This window comes from Hipposideros armiger, unplaced genomic scaffold (assembly GCF_001890085.2).
Source record: "Hipposideros armiger isolate ML-2016 unplaced genomic scaffold, ASM189008v1 scaffold_735, whole genome shotgun sequence".
NCBI lineage: Eukaryota > Metazoa > Chordata > Mammalia > Chiroptera > Hipposideridae > Hipposideros > Hipposideros armiger.
This window is the reverse complement of record NW_017732085.1, coordinates 207,932-222,148: the sequence shown is the minus strand read 5'-3', so window position 1 is coordinate 222,148 and position 14,217 is coordinate 207,932. Positions and strand designations below refer to the sequence as shown.

Here is a 14,217-nt window from a genome sequence, read left to right as displayed (position 1 = left end):
AAAGGGGTTAATTAGTTAACAACTAACAAAACTGTTCACATTCCTGAATATGCTGGAATTTTGGATTAACTTCCAGATGGCTATTTCTGTGATAATCAAAAAGAGAGAACAGCTAGGAACCATCAAATCTCTGGAGCCGTCTCTTCTTGTTTACACAGAAACTTTCCAATTTTCTGCCCACAGCTAATTCACAGGAACGAACACTTCTTCCTTGTGGACTCTGCACCTATCCCAGGGCTGGCCTCCCTTCAGCTTCTCCTACCCCCTTTAATCTACAGTCAATGTAAATTCTTTCAAATGGTTTACATCTTCCTCCCCCTACTTGATGTATAAAAATGCTCAACATCTCCAGGGCGGTGGACATTCTTGCCTTTTCCACCTACACTGCTGCTGGTGATTTAGACTTCATGCCCCAGGATCTTGTCTTTTTCGTTTTTTCTTGCTAGCAATGGCCCAATAAACCCTTTCTTTTAAAAATGCTTTCAGCCTTGCAAGTTAAAATTCTTGTTTCACAGGTGTAAGAAAGACATTTAATTCTAACTACAGACACATTCGTTATCTTAAGTAAGGTTTTTCTTCTTGGAATGCTTTTAATATGAAACTATCAAAGGGCGGCTTCTTTACTCCTTAAACCCTGTTTTAAAAACTTTAATTATTTCTTTATATTGTGAATGCGTTCTCATTATTTACTAGGAGGAGGGAAGTACTCTATAATGTACTACAAAGTATTCAGTTTTCTCTGAGAGAGTAGAACATTCTGCTTTAAAGGGGGCCATGTAGAAACAGGTATCAGAACTTAATTGCTTTTTATGGCTGAATAATATTCCATTGCATGGACAGATCACATTTTATTTCTCCATTCATCATATGATGGACATTTGCATTGTTTCCACTTTCTGGCTATTTTGAATAATGCTGCTATGAATAGGTATTGTGCCTTTATCTGAGCTTCACAGAAAAATTAACTTTGTGTAGAAATTAATTTTTTAGAGAAAGCAGAAGCAGAACAGTTATAATATAAAAGCCCATTCATTTAACAAATATTTTTGAACACCTACTGTGTGCCAGGCATTGTTCCAGCACAATGGTAAACAATAATTCCACATGAGCAGTCAACAATGGTACACTAACCCATCCATAATGAAGAGTTCTAAAAACTTGATTAGATTTAGTTATTCATTCAACAATATTTAATGAGATGTTGCTGAGTCAGGCATGGCACAGAGAAGAACAACTCAAAACCCTATTGAAATAACTTCTTATAAAATTACCAGTCTTAATTTGTCAATTATATCTTAATAAGGCTGGAAAAAATAAACACCCCTAAAAAAGACCCAAACAAAAAACCACAAAAATTACCTGCCAATTTCCATAAAGATTTTTGTTAGAGAGATTAAGATATATTTTCAGTATGGGAACTATATTTTGAATCAGCATTTTTGCTTTCCCATTTCTTTTCTTCCTCTAATCTCTTGAACCGATTTAAAAAAGACAAAGTAAGAATATGCAAAATTTGAAGTTTAATGGGTCTTATAATGAGTATTCTCAGCAATGTACTTACACTGTCATCACACTCAATTCAAGCACATAGATGAGACAATTCATTTTACAGGGTAAGAAGTACTGAAGGGAACCCAAATTCTGCCACCCTAAAGCTGCCTTTGGGGATATTGATTTTAAGCTCGTTATTAAGAAACAAGACTCAGAAAGAAACTTTGACCTCCACCCCCACTTTCCTAAGAGACTCATAGAAAAATGACGCAGGATGGGAACCTTAGCACAATCACCTTAACATTAGACTGGAACACTCGTTGATTAGATTCCCCCCACCCCAGGTGTCCCATTGTTTTCTAGGTTGCTTAGCAAAAATTCACCTGCCAAGTGTGTTCTGCTCTTCCTCAATTACCTACAAATCGCATATTTTCACTTTTAAAATCTAAGACCGAGTTTTCCCACTTTTCTCCTTTGTCCAAAATGTCACATATACCCAATTTTGCCTCACTGTCTTTGGAATTTTCATAAGTGAATTCCCTGTGTGCAAATATTAAAATTTTTATTTTCTCCTGTTAATTTGTCTCTGTTAATTTGATTATTAGCCCAGCTAGAAGAACCTAGAAGGTGGGAGGAAAAATATTATTTATTGTTTTTAGCTTCCACAATATTAACTTCTATCCAGCAATCATTTACCACTTTTGAATGGAGCCTCTGTCTCTGACATCCCCTCCCCCTTAGAATTAAATATAAAGGCCATGAACTTAGGCAGATTCAAATGATCAGAAGTCTCCCAATTAATTTCACTGAAGCGTCCAAGTTAAAATCTAACAAGGCAGTTGCAAAAGGGGGTCTCAAAGTGCATTTAAAATGAAAAATTAAATGTTTCTTCATATTTAGAGTTGTGCAACCACTTCCATATCACTTTTAGAACATTTTCATCACTCCAAAAAGAAACCTTGTACCCATTTAAGCAGTTACTCCTCATCTGAACCCCACCCAGCCTGAGCCCTATGCAACACTAATTTACTTTGTCACTGCAGATATACCTATTCTGGACATTTCATATAAATGGAACCATATAATACGTGGCCTTTTGTGACTGGCTTCTTTGACTTGTTGTAATGTTTTCAAGGTTCATCCATGTTGCAGCGTATCAGTACTTCATTCCTTTTTATAGTCAAATAATATTTCATTGTACAGATATGCCAGATTTTGTTTCCATTAGCTGATGGGCATTTGGGTTATTTCCACTTTTTGGCTATGATGAATAAAGCTGCTGTGATCATTTGTCTAGAAGTTTTTCTGTGGATGTATGTTTTCAATTCTTTTGGGTAGATATACCCAGGAGTAGAATTGTTGGTCATATGGTAACTCTATGTTGAACTTTTTGTGGAACTGCCAGACTGTTTTCCAAAGTTGCTGGATCATTTTTCATTCCCACCAGCAGTATATGAGGGTTTTAATTTCTCCTTGCAAACACTAGTTTTTATCTGACATTTTGATTATACCCATCCTAATGTGTGTGAAGTGATATCTTATTACAGTTTTGATTTGCATTTCCCTAATGGCTAATGACTTTAAGCATCTTTTCATGAACTTAATGGCCATTTATATATCTTATTGAGGAAATGTCTATTCTGATCCTTTGTTCATGTAACATTGATAAAATTATAATTAAAGATAAAATTATTTATCTTTTTATTATTGAGTTGTGAGAGTATATATTCTGGATACAAGTCTCTTATCAGATACATAATTTACAGATATTTTCCCCTTTCGTAAGTTATCTTTTTACTTTCTTGAACCGTGAGGAACTCTATAGAAAAACAACTATCCTGGCTTTCATTTGCAAACCATGTTCAAGATATAAATTGAAAAAAAAAAGTAAAATTGATGAGAGTGACTCTAGAATCTGGAAAATGGTTGCCCTGTGACAGTCCACTTATTTATAAGCTTAGAGCCAGGCCTCATCATCTTCACAAGTTAGCATCTGCCAGTGCCAGACATTTGATGGTCACAAATGTTTGTTAAGCTTTTTACCTACAATGGTCTACACAGACTTTAGATTTAAAAGTTGAAATCCTGGATAAATCAAGTAATAGTCTGACATAGTGTATTCCTGTGCTTTTGTTTCCTCCTCCGTAAAGTAGAAATAATAGACTTAAAAAAAATTTACCGGGGCCGGCCGAGTGGCGCTATGGTTAAGAACTGCCTTGGGACGCCAGAGGGCCCCGGTTCGGATCCCACATATGAGGGCCAGTGACACTGCCCTCTACAGCTAAGATGCTGAACAATAGCTCAATCTGGAGCTGGGCTGCCGTGAGTTGCTGTGCAAAAGCTTTTTACTTTGATATAAGTCCCATTCATTTATTTTTGCTTTTATTTCCCATGCCTTTGAGGTCAAATTCATAAAATCCTCTCTGAGACCAAGGTCTATAAGTTTAGTACCTATGTTTTCTTCTATGAATTTTACTATTTTAGGTCTTCTATTTAGGTCTTTGACCCATTTTTAGTTAATTTTGGTAAACAGTGACAGATAGGGGTCTAGTTTCATTCCTTTGCACATGGCTTTCCAATTTTCCCAGCACCATTTATTGAAGAGGCTTTCTTTTTTCCATTTTTCCATTATATGTTTTGGGCTCCTTTGTTGAAAATTATTTGCCCATATATATGTGGATTTATTTCTGGGTTCTCAATTCTATTCCATTGGTCCGTGTATCTGATTTTTCTGCCAGTACCATGCCGTTTTGATTATTGTCGCTTGGTAATATAATTTGAAGTCAGGGAATGTGATACTTCTGGCCTTGTTCTTTTTCTCAGGATTGCATTGGCTATTCAGGGTCTTTGTGATTCCATTCATATCTGATGATTATTTGTTGTATTTCTTTAAAAAATGCTGTTGGAATTCAATGGGGCTTGCATTAAATCTGCATATTGCTATGGGTAACATGGCCTTTTTAAGCATGTTGATTCTTCCAATCCATGAACACGGATTATCTTTCCATTTCTTTGTGTTTTCTTCAATTTCTTTTAATAATGTCTTGTGGTTTTGAGTGTATAGGTCCTTCACATGTTTTGTTAAGTTTAGTCCTAGGTATTTTATTCTTTTTGTTGCAATTGCAAAAGGAATTGTTTCCTTCCATTTCATTTTCTGATATTTCATTGTTCGTATATAGGAACACAATACTCATAAGGGATCCAAACCAGCGCCCTGCTGCTCAGAGCTGGTGTCCTAAAGCCAACTTTTAACCAACGTGCCACTGGGCTGGCCCTATGTTACTTATTTTTTTTTTTTGCCTTCTGATCACATCTATATGTATGCTTATTTTTCTTTCCCCTACATTTTATTATGAAAAAATTCAAAGACATAGCACATTTAAAATAATTTTATAGTAAATGCTTGAATATCCACCATCTAGATTCTGCCATTACCATTTTACTCTACTTAAAAAAATGACATATGTATCCACCTATCCATTTTATTTTTGACGCATTTTGAAGAAACTGCAGACACTAGTACTCTTCTTTATAAATATTCCAGCTTGCAGTTCTTTATCTAGACATCAATATTTGTTCACAGTTTTTTTAAATGCAAAATTTAGATCCATAGAAACACAAATCTTAAGTGTACATTTGCTGAGTTTTGACACATGCATATAACTGCATAACCCAAACTATCAAGATATTATGCAGATATTTCAACTTCTTGGGAATGTGTCTAATTCATCCTTAAATACCCGGCTCTTAGGTGAATATTCTTGCATAAAATCAGTGCTCAGTTAAGTGCTATTTGAAATAAATGAATTGATGGAACAGAAGCCTCATATTTAATATGGTACTGATAGGAAAAGCTGACCCTGTCCCTTTAAAGTGCACACTCCACCCACCCCAGACTCACACTCTGGAGCCTCTCTTCTTTCCCCTTGCACATTCCCAGTGTTCTGATATGTTTTCTTCTTTCCTCTCATCTAAATTGCTCTGAAAAAAGATCTGACTTGCAACTTGGTGTGAATCTAAGTTACTGTGTTACCTTGCTCAATAGCCTTTGAGCCTTAATGCTTATGATGAAGGGCATAATTCTAAACCCTGTTAATGTAACTTCTCTCATGGCAGAAACCATAGGAACATTTTGGGGAAGAGGTGCTTCTCAGTGATGTTAAAATTCTGTTAAAACTGAACTGCCGATAAAGAATCTGGACAGTCTTGCAGGTCCTCAAAAGCTTAAACATAGAGGTGCCCAGCTTCTCAACTCCTGGATATACAGAGGGTGACAAATATATATATACATATACATATATATATATATGTATATATGTATATATATTTTAAGAAAGGAAAAACTATTAAAATTATAATACTCAATATATACTGATAACAAAAGATGAATACAAGTCATGTTTGACTTCTGCAATTACAAGAGGTGTTCAAAGTGGTTACCATCAGCGTCCAGACACTTCTGATTATGGCGAACTATTGCTTGAGCAAAGTTGACCAAAGTGTCCACTTGTATACATTTTTTTGGCACCCCCAGTATACCCAAGAGAGTTAAAAATATACATCCACACAAAAACTTGTGCGCCAAACAAAAAAAACAAACAAAAACTTGTGTGCAAATGTTCATAGCAGCATTACTCTTAATAACCAAAAAGTGCAAACAAACCAAATGTCCATCAAACGATGAATGAATAAACAAAATGTGATACATGACACAGTGGAATATTATTCAGCAATGAAAAGGAATGAAGCCCTGATACATGCTACAATATGAATGGACCTTGGAAACATTATGCTGAGTGAAAGAACCCTTACACAAAAAACCACATGATTCCATTTGTACGAAATATCCAGAATAGATAAATCCATAGAGACAGAAAGTAGAGTAATGGTTGCCAGGGGCTTGGGAGTGGGATAAATGGAGAGTGACTGCTAACGGATACAGGGCTTCTTTTGGGAATAATGGGAATGTTCTGGAATTGGACAGTAGTGATGGTTGCACAACCTTGTGAATATGCTAAAAACCACTGACTTGTATACTTCAAAATGGTAAACTTTATATTATATGAATTATGTTTCAATCTAAAAAAAGAAAGATTACAGGGAAGGATGAATCCAGGGCAGGAAAAGCAATGGAAACACTGGTCAAGACTGGTGAGGGGGGCAGTCTCCTGTGGCACCAGGGGTTCTTTGGTCAACAACAGATGAAAGTCTAAATGTGTGTTTATAAGACCTGTTTCTTCATATTATACCAACCATAGGTACATATCACTCTCCAAGCCTGCAAACATGTATGAGAATGGGAGCTCCCAAATTATAAAGCATCTATGGTATACAAATGAAAAGGCTACTAAGATCTCTGTTATGCTATTTGGTATACAAGGAGTGGAAATTTGCTCAGGCAACTTCAAGAAAAGGGAAATTTGTTCTGAGTCTCATAGAAGCCACTGCAAGTCAGAAGCACTGTGGGAACCAGCTCTTCTGTTCCTGCTATGTGGGCATTTTTACTTCTCTTTCCCTGTCTGCACCTCTTGTCTCTTGCTCCTGACTGGCAGATTCACTCCATACTCTGCAGGCCAGATCCCAGAGAAAACAGAAGGAATCAGTTTTGCTAACAGTCAGGCAGCCTGTCTCCATCTAGTCTTGTCCTCTACCCCGTCACACCAACCCACAAATCCTATGGTTGAGAAAGGGCTGGGGGCATCTACACAACCCTTTCTCTGTGAAATCAGTATTTACAGAATAACTCCATTAGTTCTAAATGTTGTAAATTCCCAGATTTTATGCTTATGGAATGTTTTCCACACATATATATGCATTTTTAGAGTTGTAGACTAAAAACATAAAAGCACCCCATTTCTTGCTGCCCTAAGAGTCATATTAAACAACTAGTTAAATACAGTTTTTGTTATTGAAATGGCAAACATATCTAGAACTTGATTAACATTCTCCCGCGGGATCATTATTCTCTAATAGATATAGAATGAATCTAAAATAGCAAAAGAAAACAGTAAAATAAGCGTTTCAGAGAGAAACAGTCAGTCATGGCACCAGAGTCCTTTACTTGTTTCTTATTTCTCTTCATTACATTTTTCATCAACTATTTATGCATTATATTAACTACTATCTACTTTCAAGGCTCTAATCTACTTCTAATGTGTATTACTTATTACTTTAAGTAAGAGATAGGGCTTGATTGCATATGTTAATATTATTTTAAAATGTAATTCAGTGGCCTCTGTTCCAAAATTAAAATAACAAATATCTAAGTACGTTGTAATTTACGGATATGCCCATAACCCTATAGAAGCAAAAAAATGAATAGAACTGAAGACAATGATCAGGATAAAATGAATACAACATGTTTCTGGTTCTTCCTTGAAACTGATTCCGATTGGATTTTCAATTTTCCAAGTATTAAACATGACTCATTTTTAAAGTTGATTTCTGTAGTAAGATATTAATTATTTGTTCCTTGCATTTAAGAGATGTCAGTAATCCTGGGAGGGCAGCACAACCTCACATACAATTCTATCTTCTAAGAGGCCTGGCTCAGACCCGACTTACTACTGTGCGCAGTCGATCAGCTGATACTCATTGGACCGCTCAAAGCATGCCTTCACGCCTTCATCATCCCAAAGTTTCTTCACATGATCAAAGAATTCCTAAAATTTGAAAAAGTTACAAATAAAAGAACATTTGTATTATCATCTTTCAAAAAGTTAAAAGTAAAAAGAAACTGCCTCCCAAATTTTGCAGGCAGCATATGAATTATTTTCTTTGCAGAAATCTACACACAGTAAAATGCACAGATCTCGCATTCAGTGTGAGGAAAAATGGATGCACCTGTGTTATCATCAACTTGTCAAGCATTCTTATCATTCCAGAAAGTTTCCCAAAATGAAAATTACAAGTCAAATGTTAATGACATTCATTAGCTAGAAATAAAACTAACAATTTTAAAGTTCTCAGTACTCAATAACTTTACTAGTGGAACGGACACTTCAGCAAGGAAAAAATATGTCTATAATGTTAAGTTCTGTTCTAGCTGGTGTCTTTTAAAATTTCTGTGTGAGCCATGATTATGAATAGACATGGTTAATTAGATAGGTTAAATTTGGCCCAGGAGCATTATGTACTTTACAAAGAGACCTCTAAAATCATACTCTTTGGGGGATAGTAATTGTGTTTTTCATTTTTAAAAACTATGATTTTAGTGTAAACTGTGATTTCTGGATCACTCAAATCTGTGAGGGCACAGTGTTCAATTTCATCCATTATGATAAGCAGCATCCTCTGAAACAAGAACATTCCTTATCTCAAAGTAAAAGATGGTTTTAGGAATTCATATCTCCAAAATTATCCAAATTAACTTAGAGCTATGGAAGCAAATGACTACACATAGTTGCTAAATATAAATTTTCACAAAACACTATGCTAGAATATTTATATCTCTTCCCATATCAGTCATTTGCCCCTCATGGCAACCCCAGGAAGCACCCATCTCCATCTTTGATCTGATAGAAGGGTCTGGGGCTTCATGGCCAGTAAGCAGCTGAAGCCTTTATGTTCACCATGGCTGCCACACTCCCTAAGAATCAGCATAGGACTGGCAGAGTGGCTCAGTTGGTTAAGAGTTAGCTTAAGAGCACAAGCTCTGAGCAACAGGGCCGCCGGTTCAATTCCCACATGGGCTAGTGATGCTGCGCCCGAGTTGAGCTGCTGCTGAGCTGCCAACAGGTGGCAGGATGGCTCAGCTGGTGAGAGCAGTGCTCCTAACAACAAGACTGCCTGTTCAATGGTGGGCTACGCCCGCCCGCAACTAAGACTGAACTTGACACCTTGAGCTGAGCTGCCACCCAGATGGCTCAGTGGACAAAGTGTGCACTCTTAACAACAAGGCTGCCGGTTTGACTCCCTCATGGATGGTGGCTACGCCCATCCGCAACTAAGATTGTAACACAACACCTTGAGCTTAGAGGCCATGAGATGCTGACGGGCAGCCAGATGGTGTCTGGCAACTTTCACAACTAAGATTGAAGAACAACAACTTGGGCTGGTCCCCCTCCCCAATTCCCCAACACTGTTCCCCTCTCCCAATTCCCCAATTAAAAAAGAAAAGAATCAGCATAGATTCTTTAGAAGAAAAAAATTAAGGGTGGCTATTTTTCTTAGGGATTCACAATTCCTTACAAGGCTGAATCCAGGTATTGTGGGCCTGATGCCTATAAAATTTGGAGGCCCACTTTGAAAAAAGAAAAACAAAATTATAAATACAAGTAGGTACAAAACTTTGGAAGGGAGAGTAGGAAGGAAGGGCCCTGAGCTTAAGTTTCTTTAGGTTCTAGTACGTACTGTTCTGACTTCCCAGTATCAGGAACAATCTTCTTTTTTTTTAAATTAAAGTTTATTGGGGTGACAATGGTTAGTAAAGTTATATAGGTTTCAAGTGTCCAATTCTGTAATACATCATCTATATATCACATCACATTGTGTCTTCACCACCCAGAGTCAGCTCTCCTTCCATCACCATATATTTGATCCCATTTACTATCATCTACCACCCTCCTCCCCGCTTACCCCCATTAAACTATTGTCTATGTCTACGAGTTTTTGTTTCTTTGTTTGTCTTGTTCCTTTGTTACTTTCAGTTTTATATCCCACATATCAGTGAAATCATATGGTTCTCGACTTTTTCTGACTTAGTTTGCTTAGCATAATAATCTCCAGATCCATCCATGTTGTCACAAATGGCACCATTTCATCTTTTCTTACAGCAGAATAGTATTCCATTGTGTACATATACCACATCTTCTTTATCCAATCATCTACTGAAGGACACTTGGGATGTTTCCATGTCTTGGCCACCGTAAATAAAGCTTCAATGAACATCAGAGTACATATATCTTTATGGATAAATGTTTTCAGATTTTTTTCAGTAGATACCCAGGAGAGGGATTGCTGGGTCATATGGTAATTCCATTCTTAATTTTTTGAGGAACCTCTATACTGCCTTCCATAGTGGCTACACCAATCTACATTTCCACCAACAGTGTATGAGAGTTCCTTTTTCTCCACACCCTCTCCAACACTTGCTATTATTTGTCTTATTGATGATAGATATTCTAACTGGTGTGAGGTGATATCAAAATTAACTCAAAATGGATCAAAGACCTAAGCACAAGACCTGAAACGGTAAACTGCATAGAAGAAAACATAGGTACTAAACTTATGGACCTTGGGTTCAAAGAGGATTTTATAAATTTGACCTCAAAGGCAAGGGAAATAAAAGCTAAAATAAACAAATGAGACTATATCAAACTAAAAAGCTTCTGCAAAGCAAAAGAAACCATCGACAAAATAAAGAGGCAACCAACCGAACGAGAGAAGATTTTTGCAAACAACACCTCTGATAAGGAGCTAATATACAAAATATATAAGGAACTCATACAGCTTAACAACAAAACAACAAACAATCCAATTAAAAAATGGGCAGAGGGGGCCGGCCAAGTGTCGCGGTGGTTAAGAGCTGGCTTGGGATAGCAGAGGGCCCCAGTTCGGATCCCACATATGAGGGCCAGTGACACTGCCCTCTACATCTAAGATACTGAACAGCAGCTCAACCTGGAGCTGGGCTGCGGTGAGTTGCTGGCGATGGCGTAGGCTGCAGCCACTGCTGCAGTGAGTTGCCATGGGCTACCGTGTGTAGCCAGCAGCCAGCATGAGTGGCCAGCAGCTGCAGTGAGCAGCCGTCCAGAAGCCGGCGACTGATCTGCCTCACCTGGGAAGAGCGCAATGATGGTACCAACGTGGGCTAGTGAAGCAATGTCCTCCACAACTAGACTGAAGAAAAAAAGGACAGCAACTTGTCTGTTCCCCTTCCGCCAATTCCCCAGCACTGTTCCCATCCCCCAATTCCCCAATAAAAATCTTAAAAAAAAAATGGGCAGAGGACCTAAATAGACATTTCTTCAAAGAGGACATACAGATGGCCAATAGATTTATGAGAAGATGCTCAACATCACTAATCATCAGAGGAACCACTTTTAAAGTTATGTCACATGTCTCTATATCTATCATCTGTTGGCCTGTCTGTCATTGTGATCAACAGATCCAAACTGTCCACAGTTGACAAAGAAGGGACAATCTCTATATGAAGGAGAGTAGTTGAACGCCTCTGTTTTTATCTTGTCTCTCTAGATTTGTTTCTTTCTGGAATCTCCCACTGCTATTCCTAACAGTTTCATGAAGTTTGTAGGCTTTCCTTCTATGAGCCATATGAAAACACACACACACACACACACACACACACACACACACACACACACCATGTCCCAAGAGAAATACTCCTTTAGACTATTCTTGAGATGGTCTTTGCAGATAGCCATAACCCCCGAGTCATGGTGCTATTCAGAGTTGAGCTCCATCACTACTTCCCACGACCCACTGCAAAACCCTGGTACAGTGGTCACTTGGAATAAAGTTCCTGGCTGTCTTTAACAAGTGTCAGAATCATTTTTTCTTTAACAGTCTGAGCTAAAGCCTTTGAGACAGAATTTCAGAGAAGTGCTTGATCCAAGATTTCTGGGGTACATGTTGACAGCAGTAACAAGGCAGGAATTGTAGGCACTGTGATTTAAAAATAGATGCTTTGGACACCACCCAAAAGGCATCAAAGCAACAATCTCTCTTTGCTTCAGCTACCTGGTTGGTAAACAAAACTGTTGTACTAGAATATAGCTGAGTCCCCAAGATTCTCCATGTGTACTTCTTAAGGGGTTCTAAAAACTGCATGTAAAATTCCAGGAATGCTGCTGCTATTGCTTTGTTAACATTTTACTAGGAAAAAAATCCAAACTTACAAAAGTAGAGAAAAAGACCCCCCAGGCACGCATCCTTAGCTTCCTCATTTATCAACTTACCGCCAATTTTCTTTTATCTCTATCTCATGCCCTTTTCCCCACTTTTTTTTTTTTTATATATGAATTTGGGGCAAGTAGTGATTGAGGATGGCTTAAGGCAAACCATGAGAGTAGGCCCATTTCTTTTATTTCATTGCACTATTTCTTTTCTTTTTTTTTTTTTTTTTTTAAAGATTTTTATTGGTGAATTGGGGGGATGGGAACAGTGCTGGGGAATTGGGGGAAGAGGGACAGACAAGTTGCTGTCGTTTTGTTCTTCAGTCTAGTTGTGGAGGATGTTGCTTCACTGGCCCAAGTTGGCACCATCATTGCGCTCTTCCTGGGTGAGGCAGATCAGTCACCGGCTTCTGGACGGCCGCTCACTGCGGCTGCTGGCCGCTCACGCTGGCTGCTGGCTACATACGGTAGCCCATGGCAACCCACTGCCACAGGGACTGCAGCCCACGCCGTCGCCGGCGACTCACAGCAGCCCAGCTCCAGGTTGAGCCGTTGTTCAGCATCTTAGCTGTAGAGGGCAGTGTCACTGGCCCTCACATGTGGGATCCGAACCGGGGCCCTCTGGCATCCCAAGCGAGTTCTTAACCATCGCGCCACTCGGCCGGCCCCCTTTTCCCCACTTTTATTGTTTTGTAGCAAATCTCTTATACCATATTGTTTTATTTAAACATTATTTCTAAAAGATAAAGGCTTTTAAAAATCATGGCCACAATGCAACTCTCTCAACTAAAAATACATAAACAAATAAAGAAATGATTCTGTTAAATCATTAAATGTTCAGTCAGTCAGTGCAGCTTTTTTAGTGATGATTAAACATTTGTTCAGAGCCAGGCTAGAATTCTCAAACATTTGCTACAACAACTGGGAAATAAATATGAGGAATAATTTTAACATATCTCCATTAACAACTAAGATGAATAATACTAAATAAAAACAATTTCAGTGTTGTGTGTGTGCATATGTCTGAAAAAAGAGTGATCCACAGTTAAATGTAACCTGTTTTTGACATCTGGGAGTATATAGAAATTGAGGGCATCAAAAGAAATCACTAAGTGATATTTAAATTTTTTTTATTACTGAATATGAGACTCGCCTTGGGATATTAATATATTTAGCAAATGAAATACATGAATGTTTATGTTACTCTTATTCAAAGGAGTTTGAATTGTGTTATAGAAAATAAAATTACAACACCAAATTTAAACCTACTTTGTAATAGGATTTAAATTTTTACAGCATAATTTTGATTTTCAAATCAAAAATTAAAAAATCTACATGCTGTCAACATCTTCCTTTATATATAAAGTATACTCAAAACTAACTTAGAATTCTCAGATGAGAAACAATTTTTTCTTTTGCTTTTAGATTCTTCATAATTACTCTAAAACAGAAATAAATGTATAATAATAAGACACATAAGAATAACAATTTTTGAGTAATATCTCTGCTAACATAGTACAATAAAATAAGTTTTGAATACACTGACACTTGAGGTATATTTTTTTATTTTTGAAATAAGAATCAAAAGCATATTTCTCATTTCTTGAAATGAAAGTTTTCTAGTGGTCTGGAGTGAAAGCTCTGGCTACACACACAGAGCTCTGGAAAAACTGCTTTCACAGTTGGTGCCCTGTCTAAGGCTGGTGGAAACTGTCACTGCGTTGAGAGTAAAAATGCTATTCTTTATGCTCATGGCACAATATTCTTCATAGGATGACATAATAGATATACTCATACTTCTCTATAACTTTAGTGTCAGGAAAACTTGTTTGTATCTCTCAAGCAACTGCTCTTTACATTTTATTATTAA

At 37.4% G+C, this 14,217-nt stretch overlaps 1 protein-coding gene across 5 annotated transcripts in view; it reads right to left on the bottom strand.

Moving 5' to 3' along the window:
• GNAL (G protein subunit alpha L) overlaps window positions 1-14,217 on the bottom strand; it is a 173,257-nt gene that overhangs the window by 30,021 nt on the left and 129,019 nt on the right. For all 5 annotated transcript variants that reach the window (XM_019627497.1, XM_019627501.1, XM_019627500.1 and 2 more), the window contains one exon: window positions 8,056-8,153. In XM_019627497.1, coding sequence (XP_019483042.1) covers window positions 8,056-8,153 — 98 coding nt within the window. The remainder of the gene's footprint in view (window positions 1-8,055; window positions 8,154-14,217) is intronic.